At 42.4% G+C, this 21,603-nt stretch overlaps 1 protein-coding gene across 14 annotated transcripts in view; it reads right to left on the bottom strand.

Moving 5' to 3' along the window:
• Positions 1–1,979: 1,979 nt before the first annotated feature.
• The window catches only part of dgkh (diacylglycerol kinase, eta), a 52,732-nt gene continuing 33,108 nt past the window's right edge, over positions 1,980–21,603 (bottom strand). For 4 of the 14 annotated variants that reach the window (XM_067515765.1, XM_067515770.1, XM_067515775.1 and 1 more), the window contains 21 exons: positions 20,970–21,132; positions 20,701–20,809; positions 19,577–19,816; positions 19,160–19,251; positions 17,925–18,024; positions 17,533–17,827; positions 17,160–17,291; positions 15,905–16,039; positions 15,470–15,587; positions 15,258–15,368; positions 14,821–14,917; positions 14,114–14,221; positions 12,339–12,452; positions 12,115–12,249; positions 11,801–11,961; positions 11,602–11,707; positions 10,709–10,801; positions 10,507–10,626; positions 9,755–9,860; positions 7,700–7,830; positions 1,980–5,988 (listed from right to left, as the gene is read on the bottom strand). In XM_067515765.1, the coding sequence (XP_067371866.1) occupies positions 5,902–5,988; positions 7,700–7,830; positions 9,755–9,860; positions 10,507–10,626; positions 10,709–10,801; positions 11,602–11,707; positions 11,801–11,961; positions 12,115–12,249; positions 12,339–12,452; positions 14,114–14,221; positions 14,821–14,917; positions 15,258–15,368; positions 15,470–15,587; positions 15,905–16,039; positions 17,160–17,291; positions 17,533–17,827; positions 17,925–18,024; positions 19,160–19,251; positions 19,577–19,816; positions 20,701–20,809; positions 20,970–21,132 (2,753 nt within the window). In that variant the 3' untranslated portion in view covers positions 1,980–5,901. Of the gene's footprint in view, positions 5,989–7,699; positions 7,831–9,754; positions 9,883–10,506; positions 10,627–10,708; positions 10,802–11,601; positions 11,708–11,800; positions 11,962–12,114; positions 12,250–12,338; positions 12,453–14,113; positions 14,222–14,820; positions 14,918–15,257; positions 15,369–15,469; positions 15,588–15,904; positions 16,040–17,159; positions 17,292–17,532; positions 17,828–17,924; positions 18,025–19,159; positions 19,252–19,576; positions 19,817–20,700; positions 20,810–20,969; positions 21,133–21,603 lie in introns of all 14 variants that reach the window. The other 10 variants (XM_067515766.1, XM_067515773.1, XM_067515764.1 and 7 more) reach the window with 7 other exon arrangements.

Raw genomic sequence — 21,603 nt, 5'->3', positions numbered from 1 at the left:
TAGACGCACGCAGAGAAGACGATAAACGTCGCACTCGCACTGTAGAAGACAGAGCAATCGAACATCAGACGCATTAATGTGTGTGTTTGGACATTTAATGTAATACTGGACTTTAGTGCACTACCAATCCAATGTGCAGTTAAACTGGGGTTCAGGGCCAGTAAAAAAACATAAAGAGGATATGTTAAGTATTGTGGAGGAATCTTTCCCCAGATGTCATTGTTTTTTCACATATAGAGACAAAGGCATTTAATATATTGCTTCAAACAAAGGCTAAACTCTTCTCATAAATCTTTATGTTTGACTAATCTTTCTGTGTTTAATTTTGTCAGAATACAAACTGGTGGTTCAGTGGTAGAGCATTGGTTTGGGATGCAGATGGCCATGGGTTTGAATCCCCCCAGGTGTGGCCCCGCCCCCCAGGTGTGGCCCCGCCCAGCCACCGAGGGCGAACTCTGTGCCGATCCCGAGCCGGATAAAATGGGAGGGTGGCTGCAGGAAGGTCACCTAGCATAAAAAAAAAACTCGCCTGAAGGGACAAGACGAAAGCCGTAAATGTTGTAAAAGCCGTTCAAATGTAAATTGGTCTGGAACTCAACTGCAGAAACTACTGCAGTGGACATTTGCGCTCATTGGAAACACATGAACACACAAATCAGCATTTTTGCTGATGCTCTGTGGACATACACGGGGGTGAGCATCTTCCTCTGCAGCATGTCTCAGGGGTCACCCACAAAATTAGGCTTCTCCTGTTGCTCATTTTCAAATGTTTGTGGTCATTTCTTATATCTTTTAGTCATTTTTCTTGCTGGGCTTGTTTCACATCCCTTTGTTGTCACGTTGTCTCTTTTGGTTATTTTTCAACTATATTTGATCATTTTGTGCGTCTTTTTGGCCACGGTTTTTGCCTTTTTGTGGTTGTTTTGTGTCTCTTCGGGATTGTTGTGCATTTCCATGCGGCCTTGTTGCATCTTTTTACTGAGCTCTGTGAGCGTCAAACAAGATTAACAGTCTCTCACCCACTGGTTCTGGCCCAGGGGCCTAGGCCTCTCAGTTTCTGGGCCTGTGCTCAAAACCAGGTTTATAGTTCGCTCGAGTGTTTCATTTTTAGCTAGTTTATACTTTTATTTCCATCTTTAAGCATAATGTTTCAGTGTTTTCTCTGATACATGTCCGCTTCAGTTTTCCAATCAGCATTTTAAACAAAAGTTAGAACATGACCAGTTAGAAAATCTACATCAGGAAGGTAAAGATTTCACAAACTATTTTTCTTACTACTTCAGCTGTTTAAAAATTGAATAATTTTCTGTATATTGCTTGAGTTGTAAAGCTTTAAAAATAATGATAAATGTCCATCCTGGTTACTGGTGACACCTTCATATTGTTTTGTCTGACTAATAGTCAAAACACAAATCACTGGGCTGCGTTTAATACAAAAATGGGGAGAAATCATCACCGAATTAGTAACCTGATGTAATTTTGGTAGTTGATCTATACCAATGCAGTCTCTCCAGGCTTTGTAAGGAAAATCTCAATGGGTGTAACTACAGAAAGTACCTCAAATTCATACTTGATTAAATGTACTTTGTCGCATTCTACCACTGTTAGCAGAAGATACTAAACATGTTTCTTGTTTTAAAAAAAAAAGTAGAATGACAGAAGATGAAGAAGCGTTTCCTCAGAAGAGAGGATGTGGAGAGAATTGTGTAGGGATGTGGGCGTTCGGTGCTTCAAATGTCACAGATGGCCCACAGTCTTCAGTCCCAGTGTAGTTCTATCGAGCGTTTAGTTTAAAATCTTGTCAGTTATAAACCGTTTGCCAGAAGTAATTTTACATCAGGGAAAGTTTCGAGAGGTTCCCATGTGAGAGGGGCCAACACGACCGGAAGACATTTTATTCCCTTATGATTTAACAGTTTCCAGCACTCTCAGCGTCCTTTTCCTGGAAAAGGGAAACCAAAACAGCATCAGACAGAAACTCACTGCTTATGTATTTGGTTTTATTGAAGAAGAGAGATATGAATAGGTAGCCTGTTTTAAGGCACCTTAAAAATGTACAACAAAAGCAGAACCATTTATTTATTCAGGATACAAAAATACACATCTCAGTGACTCCAAATTGTAATAAATAGTTAACCATGCATTCTAACCATAAAAAGGCACAGAAAACAGTCACTTAGTAGTCATAAAAATCATCAACTACTTTACCAAAATTGTCCAGATAGTAATACAGGTGACAACTGTAACATTATATTCCAAATGTGAAAACACAATACACATCATTTAACCTTAGGCAATAAATATGCAAATATTGTTTATACCTACATATATATTCTAAAAAAATGAAAACTGTGCCATTGTAAACTTAATGTAAACAAAAGAAAAATCACTTTTCTCCCACCACTTCAGGAACCACGCCAAAGACTGTGTGCTAACCTGTCTTTTCTAGAGATCCTTGCATGGGTTTCGTTGATTTCTGAAAACCAGGCAGTTTGCAGCATTATTTACAGACCACTGGAAAACACAGCTGGGGAGAAAACTTTGGACGCAAAGATCAAGCATTCTCTCGTCTGGAGTCCGGGGCCAAAACTCTTGTACAGAACCCGGCAGACGCTTCAGACACACACACACACACACAGACACAGCTCAGCAAATGCAACAGTATCCGTGAATTCAGCTTGTTGATTGGTGCAGTGGAAATTAATGATTCCAAAGTTGATCAGCACTTTGAGCAGTGGTTCAACAAACAGAAAGGCTTCAACTTAGGTAAAATTGAGAGGATATGTAGAATTTTAGGCTTGCAAAAGGCCAACTGTCATTAAATAACAACGTATCTAGAGCTGCTGAATAAATTAAAGGCATAGCATGAGACTAAATGGTCTTCAGGCAGAGGTGAAACAATGTGGGCTCACGAATGTTTATAAGTTGGTTAAAAGAACAAATCTTTGGCTGCAAGTTGCAGGATAAACAATCCACATCCAATAAATATCTTGGGTTGGAATTATATTTATAGGTTTACTGACTTATGCATACAAATGTGCAAAACATACTGAAAACAATGGTACTTGTGTAACTGATTATCAGCCTTTACAACAGTCAAGTGATGCTGTTTGATAATGTGACTGAGCTGTAGGAAGATGAGATTCAGTAGAGCGGCCTCTGCTGGGACATCAGGGGCAATGCATGGATTATTTTCAATTCCTCCCACAATTGTTTAGGATTGTTGATGGGGGAGAATCTTGTGCACACTGTTACATTTGAGCACTGCTTTAGCAAAAAAAAAAAAAAAAAAATAACGTAGAGAGAAAAGGCAGAATTCAACCAATATACAAGCAACGTAGTCTTCTCCAAGAGAGACTATGTTATCAGAGTTAAAAGTACATGATAAAATGAGTTGGCAATGGTAGAAATACAAATGCTCAAAAGATAAAATATGCTACTGTACACACATACACACTGTGGTACGTATTAACACAACAGTCATGTCTGCCCATTCTACTGTATTCATTCATTGACACAGTCCTGTGTTAGTGTATCGTCCAGGAAGCACAGAGGAGCGAAACTACAAACTAGTAAACCTCTGGAAGGAATTTGGAGTTAGTAAGAAAAAGCACTCGGTTCCCGGGTGTAAATTTTAAAATCTAATCCTCAAACCCTGAGGACAAAGATTTGCATGTACAAAAAAAAGAAAAAAAGAAAAGAAAAGAAAAACACTTTCAAAGTTTTTGTCCCCTCTGAGAAACACCAAGCTGCAGAGACAGTATCAAAACAAGAGATAAAATATTGCACCATCATTAAAATACAACAGCATTAGCATGTACAAGAGATTAGAACAAAATCATCAATACACAATTGTTAGGGTGTAATATAGGTAAAAAACCCAAAGTGTAATCTGTTGACACTGCATGCTAATCCGTAATCTACAAATGCATAAGACTAACACACTTACACACATTGTTTGCATACACTGGTTTACTGTATATACAGTGCATATATATACACACACGCACAACCTTAGCATCACATGTAGAAATATACCCTGTAATGCCAGCAGTCTAATCAAAGAAACTTTGAAGGAGAAGAAAAGCTGCACTGGAACAAAGCTGTGCAGGCTGCAGATCAACTGCTCTAATCCATATTTGAAAGCAACACTTAAGTCCTATTTTCGTTAGTGTTACATACTACAGAAGAGGATTAGGGTCACTGTTATTCTGAGCTCTGACTTTTCCCCCCAGAAGTCGGCGTGTAAGGAGACAGTTTGGAATTTTTAGAAATTCGGATTTTTAAACTTATGATTTCGATTTTTCTCTCAAACCCTTTTTTTTAAAAATAGATTTGGTCTCAGAATTGAGAACTTTCTGACTTTAAACGTAAACTGATGTTTTCCTCAGAATTTCCGATTTTTTTTTTTTTTTAAACTTGGAATTCTGATTCTTCTATCATACTCTTTTCTTTGAATTCTTTCTTCCATCTGAATTGTTCCTCGGAATTCAGATTCGGAATTTAAGCCTCATTTTAACTTCAGAATTTAGACTTTTGTCAAACTTTTCCCTCAGTCTTTTTTCCAGGATTCAGACTTCCTGCCTTCATACCTTCAGAATTTATATAACTTTTACTGTTTACCGACTTTTTGTCAGAACACTGACTTATTACTCAGAAGATAAACTCAGATTTGAGAGAGTCAGAACTCAATTTTCTTAAAGCAGCCTCAATGCTCTTCTGTAAAATACTGTAAAATGCCAAAACTTAAAAAAGTTGAGGTGAACTGTTAATTCTGCCTAATGAAATGAAGAGTTGCACTTGCATAAAGCAAGAAGAAAAAGTGCCTTTTAAGTATTTCTTAAAAAAACAAAAAAATAAATCAGCTACACTACAGTCGGCTTCAGACCGACAGTTTTACTGTTCTCCTCATTAAGAATTATTGTTTTCTCACCCTAAATGCAATTAAGCTCTAAGACCTATTGGCCTATTAAATAAAGAATTACTCTCAGAATCACCGAATAATCATGTTTTCTTTGACATTCACTTTGGTTCTGATTTTCACATCCACTGAGAATCAACTTACAGATACTAAGTCCATATATTCATACCCCAACAGGTTTTGAAAAAAAAACTTATGTCGTCTACCAATAAAGCACGTTTTACGCTAAATAAAAATATGGCACTTTGAATCGTCATTATCATGCAAGCAAAATAAGTTAAAGCCTGGAAAACAGGTTGATTTCGACGAAAAGGATGCGTTCAGTAGTAACAAATGGCATCTTAATACTTAAGTCATGTAAAACCTGTTCAAGTGTTATTCTGCACACAAAATAATCAAGACACTAATCATGCAGTTAAATATGAACGTTAGAGCAAGCACAGCATGCCACAGTATCCCACTGTCTGCCACCTTGATGCTGATGTTACGAGTTTGTCTCCTGTCTGGAACGAAACCTGAAGGCTGCTGTAATGTGAGGCAGAGATCCAGCAAGCATCACATTTTTACATGCTACTCAACTCAAACTAAATCCCACACTAATGGAAGTCCTGGTTTTGCTACTAGTTTGTTATAACTCAAACAACAAATCACCTGTCAACAGTAGGGTTAGTTGCATACCTGATTCTGTGCTATGAAGAGTTTTTAACCTGGAAATGGCTTTTTTTTTTTTTTTAATTGTGTGTGTGTCGTCGTCGTAAAGGTCCACGACTTCTCCTAACAGCTTTCTCCACTATCATTTTGGCACCAGAGCACAAACAAACACACTAATGTATCTGGTTCACAACATCACAAAGGCTTTCTGAGCGGAGGGCTAAAATCCAGCTCTCCTCAAATACCTTCCCTCTATTTCCGTCCCTACGGTGCTCCACCGGCATTAGGGGGACGTTCGTTTCCCCTCTCCGGTAGTGTGAGGTGCCGGTTTAGATGTCAATCATGGAGGCCTTGGCCAGGTCCTTAGTTCCCTGGAGAATTCTCTTCATATGACCAACTTTCGATATCCCCAGATCCTGAAGAGAGACAAGCACAGCCCATGCAAGTCAAGCGTTAGAAGCACACACTGGCCTCCTGCGTGATGCATTTAAGGCCATTTAACGTGTGTGGTTTGAAGGTGGAAACAACACACTTGGTCATGTTATATAATATCTAATGTCCCTGCAGCCCGGAAACACTAAGCCCTTTATTAGTCATGCTAGTGGCTCCAGGGATGGAAATCTGTCAGGTGACGGCTTTGCCACAGACTAAACTATTGATAATGTTTGAACTGTACGTTAAAAATCACCTGTGGTCTCACTTTTCATCCGTGTGCAGTCATGTAAAAGTTCCTTCTTGATTACAGCATGACATTACTGGAAATTAAGTTAGGGCTGCACCAATTTTATAGTCCTGCTTGTGGCCAAGACGCTAGAATATCTCGACAACAGTCAGGATTCTGCTCTACCAACACGGAACTTGTCACAGTTTATCTTTCTTTTTTTAACATTGGGGGAAGTGGAAACAAGGTGTGAACACAACATTCACAGTCATTAACATAACATTTCATTTCCTCACTACTGCAAGAAGAATATTCTAGCTGAGGTTTTGGCTCTGTAGCTGTTAAAGCCTCCGCTGGATTCACAGGTGAGCTGCTACCTTTGGTCGTCATGTGGTGAGCAGTGGATATATCAGAGCTTCTTCAATGCCCGAGTAAAGCAGTGTAAGAATTTATGGGGGGAGACTGTGTAGTGGAGCAAGTGGTTAAAAGAGAGAAGTTTAAACTGTCTTGTGATTGTAGTGTTTGCGTCACCACCATTTGACACTGTGTAACACCACAAACGATGACACGATCCTTATGATGTACAAGACTACGGAGGTTTGTGTGGTTATTAAGCTGTACTTTTATTCGTTTAATGAAACAGCGTAGCACGACAAATGAGATGACTGACTAGTAAATTACAAGATGCAAAACGGAGTTTTTTTTTATGCCACAGAAATGTGTGATTTCACCTGAACGTGCAGTAAAAAACACAAATGTTTATTTTAGGATGAATACACCCTAATTCACAAAGGGGCAGTTTTGGTCTGCGTGCATGAAAATGGGAAAAATACAATTCCTCACTCTTTTCTTTGCCGCTTTGCTGCACATGCAGGCGCTGAACTTGTCTTCAGCTTACATTCATGTTTTTCTCCATTTTTCTTCAAGAGGCGAAATCATTTCCACCAATGATTTGCACCTGTTATTGGGAGGTGGATACTTGTCCCACAGTTCACAACAAACTGTGTGAAAGTGTTTGTGTATCTGTGGGTCGAGACACGTGACACTGAATATGTTTTTATATCCTATTAATGCCACTGGACTTTAGCTTTATTATTTATTACACTCACACTGTCTGGCTGCTCTGACTGCCTGATTCAACCCTCAACAACCAACCCAGCCTTATTTGGTCTATCCCAACACACACCCCACCCCCTCCCCAAAGGCTTCCCCTCTCAGCAAATGCACATTGTTAGTGGGAGTCTCCTTCACCAAGCAACAATAAGACAGATGAAGCCAAGCAGAGCAATGCAGCAGAGTACGAGAGGTGGCAAAACAGGGAGACATCTAACACGTTAAAGAGCATAAGAGGAGACAGAGAAGAAGAGTTGATTGTAGGTTGGGGGAGGGGGGAGAGGAGCGGGAGGGTTCACAGAGATTCACTGAGGCACTGTGGTGTGTTACCAGCCGTGTGTGTGCATGTATACCTTCAGGTCCCTCCTCTCCAGGTGCAGCAGCTCTGAGCCCCTGATGTCATGACGGATGAAGATGTCTCTGTACTCCCCCAGATTCAGCTGTTCCAGCCAGATGCCCACCTCCTCTGTGCCCCACCTCTCCACTACACACACACACGCACGCACACACAGAGCAGAGCAGAGAGAGGCTCAGAGCACCTCACAGGTATGCACACACACACACACACACACACACACACACACACACACACACTTCACTTTGCTTGTCTCATTCATTCTCACACGCTTCACAAATGGGCACAAATTGTGGTAAATCACTGAAGGAGAAGATGAGGAGGAAGGGCTGGGGCATCAGAGAGGAAGAAGGGAAGAGGGAGAGAAGTGGGGGCGGCTAATGGAGGAGGGAGTAGTATGACAGAGGTCAAAGGTTGGTCAGAACAAGGCAGTGGCCAGTGATGTTTGAGGAAGGCTGGGGGCATGCACATTGTATGGCAGACCAGATCAGAACACACAGAAATAGTAGGAGGTAAAGGGAGGTGGAGCCTTTGCAGTCTGCAGGAAATACAGCCAAACTAATCAGGGACCGGCCCACAATGAGAGGAAGGACTTAACAGCTGATCTGACTGTTCAACACATCCTAATTATTCCTGGACATATGCACCCACTCCATCGAATCAAATCACAGAGGACTCAGATCTGATCCTGGATATTCAGTACGCAGCAAATATGATCTGGTTTCTGGCTGGTTGAGATTTATTTAGTTTGGTTGGTGCAGCCTTGTTCTTCTCCTGACTTTGCGCCTTCTGAAGCCATGTTGACAGCTGGATGAGAGCATGAATGGATTGGGGAGGTTGCAAGTTGATGGTTAGGGTCAGACAGTGGGAGATAACACTTCAAACACGCAGCCATTCTTTGTTTTGTCTTTGTATGTATGGATTCTTATATGATGGTGATGGCTGATGACAAAACGAGCTGGATCATTGTGTGTGTGAATGTTTGTCATAAAGAGGGTAAGGAAAGTGGTAGTGAATGAATGAAGGATGGTAGCACTTCCAGCTCATCAACCTAGATGCCACAGAAGGAAGATTAAGTACTTAATGATTAACAGTACTGTATGTGGGTGGTAGGAGTACACTAAACTTGAGACTCAAATAAAAGTACTTGCCTAAAAACCTTCTGCATTATATGTGAAAGTACCGCTTCAAATGCTTTGCTCAAAGTAAAGTAGTAGGCAGCACATGCTCCGAAGTTTACTTTAAGTACAAACGTACCAGTAATTTAGTACGGAAGTGATTTCTCTGAGTACAAATCAAGTTTCTCCAGAGGTCTGAAATGTTCAGGTCTTGCTAAGTTTAATTCATGTACAGCTTCAAGGAGAGAGCCACTTCAAAAAGCTGATTTCTGGCTATTTACTGTGAAAAACCACCAGCATTCACTTCATTTCTCCAATTCACAGACTGATGTTGGGAGCTACACACCACAGAAAACCCAAGAGAAGCTGATTTTAATGTTGTCATGAAGTGACACCTCCTTCATCAGCCCTGACGCAGCAGCATCGCTTAACTGATTAGAATTTGTGTTGAGAATCTGCCTCTGTAAATTCACCGAAGCTCTGAAGTGGAGTACGAATCCTTTTAGATGGAAATTCTACCTCAGAGATGTAGGTACATAAGGACAGTGCTTGAGTAAAAAGACCTTGTTGCCATCTGTGATGTGACGTATTTGACCACGAGAAATTAACTGGGCATCTTTCAATATTTTAACTTCAACTTGATGCTGATGATTGACATATAAAATGTTACCCACTGTATTCCGCAGAATTCTTTCCAACCACGGTGACACTGCATCTGATCACCCAGTTGTCATTCTGTAGCCTACATTTCGACGTAGTGCTACCATCCTTTCAAATTAAAAGCAGCAATACTGTATGGAACATAAAGTGATGTACTCTAATGTTTTAACATGGTGTGTAAATGATTTTACTTGATAAATCCCCACAGCAGAGGGGGGGAAAGCTCTGTCTGTCTTGTGTGTTCGCCGTAAAGGGAGAGGTGGGTGCAGCCCTACCTGACTGAGGGCTCGTCTTTTTGGCGGCCTTCTCCTTCTTGAACTTGGGCACTATGCGAAACATGCTGCTGCGACTGTTCCTCTTGCCGTAACCCAGAGAGTGGTCCTGGTACATAAGCACAGTCAACCTATAGCCTTTCATTTAGCTACTCAACTGTCCTGTTCCTTGGAGCCATGTTACACCAAAGACACACATGTAGTATATACAGTGCATGCAGACTGTTTTTATGCAAGTGTTACATTAGAAATGTGGTGTGTGAACTGCCCTACAAGGGGAAAACACAATAACTACTTAGCTTCCATTTGAGTTAGGGCCGTGTGTGTTGTAGCAGTGGCTGCGAACATTTGCATCCTCTTATTTCGAAAAGTCAACAGCAACATATTTAATGCACAAGTGCAATCGTGGCTTCATCAGAAATTAACTACATTTATTTTAAATGTGGTTGATGCAAACATTTGCACTGATATGATTATCTTTTTTTTTTTTACTATGACACAATTTATTGTGTCACCTTTATTTCCCTATATTAATATGACCCCGATACACAAAAACACATTAGCCCAACGGAAAGTCACCACAGCTAAAGAAGCATGTAGTACGGAAGTATTTTGTGCTCCCACCGCAGTGATTTTCTAAAATAAACTATAATAATAATCTTTCTCAGGCCTCACTGCTTAATGCACTGCACGTCTGTGGGGCAGCGGGCTTGTCCATGTCTATGCTGGTGCGAGCGCTGATGGACACTGCTTACCTCCTCATCATTAGGCTGCAGTATATGATAGAGCCAGGGTATCTCTCCCAGTTTGCCCAGTTCCAGCTCCAAACTCTGCAAAGCACTGGACAGCAGTTCCTCCTCCGGTGGGTCCAGTTGCTGCAAGAGGGAGAAAACAAGTTGAGACAAGGGCCGAGTTAATACAAAGGATCTTCAATGATAAGTACAGGTCATAACTCACCAGAGAGACTCGGCCCAACAAAAGAGACTCTGTCTCGTTGTAGAGCGCCTTGACAGTGCTGGCCACCTCTATGGCCGTGTTCCTTGTCAGGCTCTGGAAATGAAACACATCGGTCACGTAAATATTAAAGTGTGCTACAGATTTTACTTAAAGCTTACAGTCAGTGGTTTTTGTTTTACAAGGCTCAACAAACCGGTTCAAACTAAATCTGGAGCATCCCTGTTTAAGAAAACATGGGTTTAGACTTGTGTTAACAAGCTACTCTACTAATTTAAGTCTGTCTTAAAACAATCATGGGATGCCCATGTCATAAAGTCCCTTTGTCCAAAAATCTTCTAAAAGTGTCTCTAAAGACAGTATAAGGCCTCAACCTTTAAATCTGTCATGTTAAGTGAATATCTTCCAAAGTGGAACAACTTTAAAAAAAAGCCTCTGCACTGCAACTCAGCAATATCCAGGGAAACAAAAGAGGGAACTTTATACTAAAGAGACATTAACTTTGGTAGATGTCCACTTGATTTCATTAGCTCCGACCGTTGAAGGATCATTTTCTTCATTTTCTAAATCAATGTTTTGTCTACAATCACCACAGATACAAACACAGAATCCCTCTAGTGGTGTTTGGTTAGTTGTCGGCCTGCAGCTTGAATTCACTCCGTCCTCCGTTGTTTTCCAAAAACTACTAACAACACAGCAGCCAGACACACCACTGCTCTGGATGACATATTTCTTCATTCCAAAACCAGTGAGCTTATGATTTTCTAACAAGCGTAGCACTGTGTGCTTGAATTCAGCACTTCCTTGTACATTGGTCGGTGAATTGTGCGTGTGTGAATTCAGTATGAAATAACTATACACACTATTTTCCAATTCTACAATGGAGAGAAACTCACCTCTGGAAACTTAGGGTGCGTTTTGTTGATGGCGTGAGATGCCGCATTGACAGCATGAGCCAGCTCCTGCTCTAACAGCCCATTGGTCTTCGCAGCCTCACATATCCTGTGATTGGACAGAGCACAGGCCACAGGGCATAAACACAACATTTCCTGTCTTCTTCATGTTTACCTGTAGAGCTATTGTGACCATGTTTACCTTGTAATGAGTTCCTCTGCAGCTCGGGCACACATCTGCACCTGGGAGGCCTCCTCCTCTGTAGCCAGATCCACAGACTGCTGGGGGTAGAGGTGAGGCCTCAGAGGAGGCTTATCATACTTCAACTTGTCCTCCCATGACTTCAGCGTGTTCTCAAATGCCTGCAGGGACAGTATATATGTCATGGACAGCAGGTCCTGTAAAGCTTGTCCATCTGGCCACAAGTCTCCCACACAAAACCAACCTCTCCACTCATATTCCTCTTATTCTCCAACCTTTCAACACTCCATTTCTCCTCCCTCTCTTTGTCTCACCCGGTCTCTGGTGAGCATCTGAGCTCGATTCTTATGCTGGATCTTGATGACTCCAGGCGGTTGGACCCAGGCTTCACCGTCCACCTGAATAGGAACCCCCTCATCACCCAGGATGGTGATCTTCACTGTTCGACACTGATTCAGGTACAGAAACACACATTATGTATTTTTTACATACTGCATGTGTGTACGTTTTACGTGTGTGTGTGTGTGTGTGTCCTCACCTGTGCAATGCGGTGGTGTTGCAATTTGATGACTCTGGACACAGCCATCTGCATGCTCCCGAACACAGCCACGACTTCCAGGATTTTATCATCAAAAGATGGGGCACAGAAGATCTGCACACCACAATGGAGACACTCAGAAGCTGTATGTGCAGCAACGTATTGCAGATGACATTTATATTATAAGACCACTGGTTTTCTTCACTTGCCTTTGTCAGGCCCCATATCCATTATTCTCTACTGAGGATGCAAATTTAAAAAACAAACAAACAAAACCTGGAATCAACCTCCTCAATATTAATGGCGTTGTCAAACCTGCCACACGTAATACGTCCAAGCTAATGTGGGCTAAACTGGTTCATTTTAGTCGCAAAGTACTCAACTAATGTACTGTAGTACAATTTTGTATTATTATTATGTATTATTTATGAGGCACATGTGGAACAAATGATTTAAGTTATAAACAGCATCCGGTTTGACAGTGTTTCCATTCTTAGGCTTTTTATAAGTAACTCAGACTGATGCTGATCACTTTCTTACTGCAGTACTGGTGCTTTTGTACTCATAAGTACATTTTAGAGCATGTGCTTAGTACTTCGTGATACTATATGTGATTAAGGAATATTAAGTGGTTGTAGCTACAAGTGGAATGATTTTTTTGGCGAGTACTTGCATATTTTGTGTGACTACGGACTGTGTGCACTTCTACCTCTGGAGGACAGAGGGTCTTTATGTATGGGCTCTGCAATTCTTTATTAAAATCACACTCCATGTGTAATCTGTGACACAAAGGAAATACTAAAGTACATCACGCTATAGCTCTACAGGAAATAGAACCAGTTCTTTATTGGCTTTGGTCCTTTCGTGACATTTGTCGACAAGAAAAATCCTCCCCATCATTTTTCTTTAATAAAACTGAGGCAGCAAAAATTGCATATCACTGCTGTATGTTGAAAAAAAAATAAAATAAAACCTTCCTTAAACAAGACACTGTGCCCTTGTCAGGTCAGTTTAGCTGCAGCCTAAATAACAAAGTAGGCTTGTTTCTGAGAGAACATGCTCCCAACAAGTGTGGTATTGATCTCAGTTCACAAACTGCCAGTGAAAAGGTCAAAGAAATGAGGAGGCAGCTTCTGCACAAGTACAGCATCATCTGTGCCGTCATGTGGAGCCTCGGCCATTAGATGAAAACCAAATCACACTGTGAAGGCGTTTGTTCTTCATCTTTATATTTTTCGGTTTTGTCTGTAAAAAATATGATTAGACCATAAACGAGCCAGATCGATTCAAGTTGGAAAGAAAGATTCTACTGCAGCGTGTCCAGCGTCCTCTCCGTGTGTTTGTTCCCTCCTCTCCAGTGAAATAGTTACATAACACCAACTGCACCAAATACACTATATGTGTGTCCAAGGGTAACTTCAGCAAGGGCTCGCTAAGGGGTGTGAGTGTGTGTGTGTGTGCGTGCAAGATGACATTCTTCAGCAGCCACTGTTCTCTGAGCGATAAACAAACAAGCACAAATATCTCTCTAACCATTCCTCCCCCTGCACCTCTAGGCTATCAGGCTCATGTTAAGCCAGGATACAGGCTTTCGTTCCATAGTTTTCCAACTGACTGAAAGAAAGACAAAGTTACGGATGGTTCCCTTAAAACAGCCGCCTGGCCAATTTCTGGCATGAGCTCGAGACGAAAACGACTCATTTCCACTCTAGAGGTGATCGCACTCGCCCGCCGAGGGCGTGTCCAGCAGGATGGAAGACGGTAAATGTACTCACATCATCCTCTTTCGTGCCGCCCCAGAAGTTGGTCCCGCCTGCATAGCTGGGAATATTCAGCACTGCGATGCCCTGAAGGCTGGGCAGGGGGATGTACTGGCCGTCACACTGGGGGAAAGAAAGAAACAAAAATAAAAAAAAAGTGTAGTTACAGCAAAAGCAAGGAATCAAAAACCTGTAAAAAAAAAAGCCAAACTGATTTCTTGCTTTACTTATTTTGAACTTGACTCACATGGTTAGGGACAAATATATCTCATATATTAAAATAAACCTGGGAATCCTAATGAAAATCACCTCCTGATGACATCCAGGTTTTTCAGTTTATTTATAACTGGAAAGTTAAACTTTGTTCAAAATATGTATATTTTGTAATATGTTATTTAAATAGGGTCCCAGATCCTCTTTAATTTTTTATAATTTTGAAATGACAGTTGGTTGACCTGAACACAGCCAAATCATTTTCTGAATAGATTTCACTTGAGTAACAGGCTGTGCAGTTGCAAAAAAACCCCCCTTCACTTTCACTTGGCTTAAATAGTGGTTGAAGAGGTTCAGGAGTGTTGGGAAGTGGTGTGTCACATCTTGAACTAAATCACTCCCCACTGTTAGCTGATTGCTCTGGCTTCCAGTGGCTTCAGTCTATGGATTTCCAGAGCTGTTCTAGTGAACTCTGAGTGTTCAAAACGCTTTTTTTTCCCCCCTCTCACCTCCAGCTGAACCTTCTGCTCCAGGTTCTTGTATGTCCTCTGCAGAAGCTCCTTTGTGCCCAGAACACCATACCACATCATGTTCTTCGTACGACTCCTGTGGATGAGGAGCAGGGAGTGTGTATGACAGTGTGTAGGAAAAAGGCTGCTGTTAAAATAACTAAGTTAGAAACCACATGAATAATTAACATTAAATACAAGACTTATTAAATGCAGTGATGCATTATAGATTACAACGATTATATTTACTATATACTTTGGCAAGAATATATTCACATTACTCATCAAGATCACCCCTGGTGGGGTGGGATTTGAACCTCCAGCCTTCTGCATCCCAACCCAATGCTCTGAGCCACCAGGCTCCCCTACTTCCATAACTCATCATAAAATAATATATGAGGATACCGACTGCCAATAAAAATGACTCAGTCTCGCACCTGCATTTCTCTGGATGCTCCTCTCGCTTGTTGTTGAACTCCAGCGAGATCTTGGCATCCAGGCCGATGCCAAAGTAGTTATTCATCACACACTTCTCCATGTAGCCGTCTCTGGGTGGACAACAGTCAGATGAACAGTCGGTAAGCTCAACAAACACACTGCATATTAAGTACAAATACATAAACAGACTGATAGACAGCGAAGCTCTTACAGTGAGTCGAGGTCGGGGTCGATGAAGGGTGTGGCACCAAAGGGGTCGATGTTAGCCAGCAGCATCTTGCTAATGATGGAGCTCCCAGCAATAGAGGCAGCGAGACCTGCCCGCAAGCCTGCACACACACACACACACACACACACACACACTCCGACATCATGGAACGTCCCTGTGATCTTCAACTGGAGGAAAAGTAATTGCCCGCTTATATAGTACTTTTTACAACGTTGCTTCTCATTCACCCATTCACACACACACTCACACACTCCGATGGCAGCAGCTGTCATGCAAGGTGCTCACAGATCACCTGACCAACTTGGGGTTCAGTGTCTTGCCCAAGGACACTTTAACACTTATCCAGGAGACCCTGTGGTCTGTGGACCACTACAGCAGTTGCATGCATGCTTTGAAATATTGCGTGTGTGTGTTTACCAGGGCAGATGATGCGTGTGTTGAGTACGGGAAGGTTCTCCTTGCTGGTGGTGAAGGGGGTGATAGTGAAGGAGCCGTAGGACTGGGTGCTGCGGCTCACCCTCCGCTCCGTAGGAGAACAGGGACTCTTAGCAGCTGGACACAGAGACAGAAAATGATTCATTACGTCCATTAGGCATCAAATTTCCTTTAGCTTTCATGTGAACGCACAAAGACAGCTTCTGGTGTCCCCATGGGAAAAACAAATAAGATGCAAGAGTGAGGAATGGAGTCTGAAAGGCACAGCCCCTTCTGCTCACATCCTCTCCTTTGCTCAGCGTGTTTACAATTTGTGTCCAGGTCAGGGAGGAGAAAGGAGCCACTGAGAGGAAAAGCAGAGGGTTTTGTCTGATACCTCCTGGTCTTCCAGTGGATGAAAAATGTGTGGAAGGAAACAACCCCAGATAAACAGGAAGAACTTCTACCCCTAAGACAATAACACATCCTGTGGCCGTTGCACAGACACTACACAAGCGTGTGGATCCACATCAAGATATTATAGTATGCTGCCACAGTGTCAACAGCTACAGTCATTTGTTATTAAAGAAGTTTTCTGCAGATGGTTGGAGAGAGTTAAGATGGGGAGATACACTGCGTCGCTTGGTGCAAGTGGTGAAATATCACAGAAGAGTGGGGGTTCTCCACTCCAGCACTAACCCTGAAGTTTATTTATGACAGGAAACACGATCTGCGTCAGCAGGACTTTTTGTTTTTCCATTAAATGTGTTTGGTTCTCTGTGCTGCAGGGAAGGAAATATCCACAAGGGGGCGACATTTAAATTCTGTCCGTTTTCCTATGAAGTAGAACGCTGATCTGGGCTTTTGTTTATGGTTACTGTTAGGAAGGAAACAATACTGGTACATTTATCTGGTCTCATGTTTGTTTAAAAAAAAATCATTTTCCAAGTGATTTCCGAGTGAATTTGCCTGTGCTTCATCCACAAGCTGAAGTACAGCCAGATTCTACTGAGTTGTGTTCTTAAACTAGGCCTTAACCCATAATTTATCAAAATAATTTTAATAGACAGTTACTGAGAACAATGCCAGCTGGCAGAGGGGAAGAATGCAAATCAGACATGCTAGACTGGACAGGTTATGGGTTTTGGAAACGGCCCAAGATACAAATGCATCAGGGCCAAGAAAGAAAGAGGTCTTGCACTTAGTTCTTAGAAGTGGAACCAAAGCACACAGCAGCAGCTGCAGCAGCGGCACTTACACGGCAGCCCTTCCAGTTCCTTGGTGTCCTCGTCTTTCTCGCTGTCTCTGTTCTCCTCCTCGCTGTCCTTCCTGAACTCCAGGGGAGACGGCAGCTCTGTGTCCTCTGTGTGGGCGTTCTGCTCGTCAACCACTGAACAGAGAAGGGATGAGGACAAGGCAGCGTGCTTTGTTAAGTCCGCCAGTTTCACTCCCTGCATATTAGATTTCACAAATAGTGACAGTGATAGTAAAAAAGGGAGGGGGCATTTCCCCTAAGCTTCAGACAGAGAGAGGGGGGGCCATCACATTAACCCTGCACCTTTGTGGTTTACTATGCTGTCACATGCAATGTCCTAGAAATAAGTCCGTTCAGGTGGGCTCAGCATGTGTACCTCTCTCAGCCTGTTCTATGATCTGACGCACAGCTTTCTTCAGGCTGTTGGCCCTGAGCATCAGCTGCTCCCTGCTTTTAAACAGCTGATGTGGGGACCCTCCTCCTCCCTTCTCGGTCTCCTCTTCTTCCAGCTTCTCCTTCAGCTCAGTCAGGCTCTCCTCGCTGGCCTCCTCCTCCTCTTCCTCCTCCTCCTCTACTATAGGGGGAGTGGAGTGGGGAAGTGGAGGTAGAGCGTGGCACTCTGTGTTGAGGGTCTGGAGGAGGGAGTCTAGCTTCTCGTTCAGGATGGCACACTGGGGGACACAGAGGAGAGACAGAGGGGACAAATGGAGGCTGAATGGGGCAGAAATGTAAAATACAAGCGAACTAAATGTATTTTTCAAGGCTTACTTTGAGAGACATGGTGTCACACTCGTCTGCGTTCTCTGTGCTCTTTTCATAGGCTTTCCCCACTTTGGCAACAAAGTCCTTCACTGTTTCACATAGAATCCTGAGAAGCAGAATGAAAATATGTAGCGTGCTCATTTTGAAAATATAGCCTTTGAAAAAATCTGAGAAAAGTATTATTCAGCACCATTTTGTCTAATGTTATGTATAGATATACTGTATGTAACGGTCCTGGTAATGCTTCTAGCAGGTTTTCTACCAAACAACATCGCTGGTCTCAGCACCATCTTTAACACTTTTCTCCACCCGTTCCAACCTGCCTGCACTCGCCTCTTCACCTCTTTTCCACACTCACCGTTACTCTGAACCGTTGACCCTAAGTACTTAAAGTCCTGCACCTTCTTCACCTCTGCTCCCTGTAACCTCACCGTTCCACACATGTATTCTGTCTTACTGCGGCTAAGCTTCATTCCTCTGTTTTCCAGAGCAGACCTCCACCTCTCTAGATTTTCCTCCACCTGCTCCCTGCTCTCACTACAAATCACAATGTCATCTGCAAACATCATAGTCCACAGAGATTCCTGTCTAACCTCATCTGTCAGTCTGTCCATCACCAGAGCAAACAAGAAGGGGCTCAGAGCAGATCCTTGATGCAGACCCACCTCCACCTTGAACTCCTCTGTCACACCTACAGCACCTCACCACTGTCTTACAGCTCTCATACATGTCCTGCACCACTCTAACATACTTCTCTGCCGCTCCAGACGTCCTCATACAATACCACAGCTCCTCTCTCTGCACCCTGTCATACGCTTTCTCTAAATCTACGAAGACACAATGCAACTCCCTCTGACCTTCTCTGTACTTCTCCATCAGCATCCTCAAAGCAAATACTGCATCTGTTGGACTCTTTCTAGGCATGAAACCATATTGCTGCTCACAAATGTTCACCTCTGTCCTTAGCCGAGCTTCCACTACTCTTTCCCACAACTTCATTGTGTGACTCATCAGCTTTATTCCTCTGTAGTTGCCACAGATCTGCACATCTGTCAAAGGTGTGCAGAGGTGTACACACCAGTACACTCCTCTTCCATTCCAGTTTACTTATCAAATGTAGTAATTCATTTCCTAGTTAAAATAGCACTGTATGTTCATGTATGTTCAATGTTCAGTGATATTTTTTTTTTATTTCTTTCATTTACTAGACTTACAGTATATTTCTTATACAGAAAACTCACTTGGCAGAAGAGATAACCACTGAGTGCTGCTCCGAGTTGAGGATTTTTGTGAGGTGAGCAGCTACTGAATCTTCATAGGTGGAAATGTGAAACTGGAGAGAAAAATACACACACAAACTGCAATGACTGCAACGGCACAGTAGGTCTGTATTTTGTAGTAAGCAACTTCAAATACTTCCAGTTCACTTATTAGCACTTGAAATACTGGAGAATTTTACAGAATTACAACGAGCAGCCATAATTTACCATCAGTTTGTCCAGTTTAGACCTAAAGATCAGGTGAAGGTGAATAAAAATACTGCCAGCCTATTGTTCAGCCTGTGTTTAGCAAACTCCCCCTCACATCTATCTGGAAGCCCTGCTGCTTCTGATTGCACCTACTGATGCGTGTGAGCATCTGTCAGCTCCTGTGAGTACCTGGCAGTCGTCGGCTCCCTCGGGGGTGGTGGGACAGCTGTGTTTGGGTGGGATCTTAATCTCGTAGGTCATGATGCTCCAGCGGTCCAGCATCTTCGTGCTGGCCCGCTCCAACTTCTCCAGGATCTGGGGCAGCTGGGCGTCGTCGTCACACGACGGGCCCCAGCCCAGCACTCGCGCCAAATCGTTGCCCGTGCCCAAAGGCAACACCCCCAGCTGGCACTGAAACACATGCAGCGGCTTTATTTGGCATGAGAATGAGCTCTCTGTGTGTATTCATCTAAAACGTCCAGGACCAATGTCACAACACTTGCTCTGTTCTGGAAACATCTGAATTAAACATGACAGCAAGCAACTGTGATGTACTTTTAATTCTTTCATTCATAAATTATGACAAAATAAAATCCATTAAATAAATAAATAAATACATTTTCCAAGATTGCTTGTATTACAAAAAGACGTTTATGAAATTTGAATGTTTCCTACTTTTTATTTTTAATAAACGTACCAGTTTAATTTCTTTTTCAAAGAAGAGTAAATATATGAATAAATCAGCATGTGGTGTCAGGTCCCAAAATAGAATCTGTCTGCCCACGCATGTGTAATTTTGGTATTATTAAGGAATCCAATGTTACTCCACATAATCACTTTTATTTCTCTGTTTATTTCCTGTTAGAGTGCACTGCCCCATTTGGAAGTTTCCAACGTTGTTTTATTACAACACTGGTTAATTGGACTTTTTTGACAAAAGATGAAGGTGAAAACAGATCTTCACAAAGTAAATTGTTCAAAATTAATCACAAACATAAATGACTCCATTAGTTTTCCTCTTCTTCGATTTAACTCAAAAAAATAAATGAATAATAATAACATAACCCATTTACCTGTTAGTTTTCTTTTTACCGTGTGTTCAAAGTGTCAGCAACCATGATTAATAATTTAATAATTAAACAAGATTAATAATTACTGTTAGATCTACTGAAGTGCTTTGGTCCAATCTATCACGCTATTCTAACCCAGAGGTGTCTCCAAATGTTCCTAACAGTGTCCTAATGCTAATATTTAAAGTTCAACTGAACGTCACTGCGGTGACATCTCAGGGTACCTGTCATACTGTGACTTACCTGTTTGTGTAGATTGAGTTTGTCGATCTCTGACAGGACCCAGCCCACGCTACCATCGCCTCCACACACCAGGATCCGGAAATTGTCGAACTTCTGAAACAGGCGCAGGCTGCAAAAGACATATAAGACCTCAGCCCTCAGTTTGCTTTGCAGGGTTCTGATTTCCACAGTGAAAAACTTGACAAGCAGTGATTTATAATGTTTATGTTTATGAGTGTAACAGTTGAAACGTTAAATTGGAGTAACTGTGAGTAGTTTGCTTTCCTCACCCGAGGTGCGGCCCACCGTTGACCAGGTCAAAGACTTGAGCCGGGTTGAGGAGTTGCTTGAAGCGTCGCAAGAATTTCACTCCCTGGTTGTCGCCGCTTTTAGAGTTGACAAAAACTAGAAGGGGGCTGGCACACGAAGGGGGGCAGGTGGCCTTCCAGAAGCCTGATGACACATGGTAACTGTTTAAATCCTTGAGCACTAAACACAAAATGTCAGACAGATCTCAGGTTTCTCAGACTGCAGTTCACGGTGAATCAAACCAGAATAACATGTGGCCTGATTTTCCTCAACTGTCCCTTTAATGCTCTGCCATAGCAGCAATGCTGGACGCAGTAGCTGCCTTCATTACGCCCCCTCATGAAAGTCTCAGTGTGTAAGTGTGTGTGGGCCTGAGAGTCATAAAACACGGGAGGGTGGCACATGCCAAAACCACGTTTCAGCTCCATACACACTGACGAGCACATGCGCGCACACACACACACACACACACACTCACAAATGCTAATCTGTGGGAGGTAATGCAACAAGCAGTTTCTGTGCTTACAACATAATCTGAGCACCACCACCATGTTGACAAGTGTGCATATTAAAGCGGTGTGGGTCTCTCTGCTACCTCCTCTGTTTTTTCTCCCC

This window comes from Channa argus, chromosome 9 (assembly GCF_033026475.1).
Source record: "Channa argus isolate prfri chromosome 9, Channa argus male v1.0, whole genome shotgun sequence".
Taxonomy (NCBI): Eukaryota; Metazoa; Chordata; class Actinopteri; order Anabantiformes; family Channidae; genus Channa; species Channa argus.
Note: the sequence above shows the minus strand (reverse complement) of the source record. Positions and strands in the feature narration are given on the sequence as shown.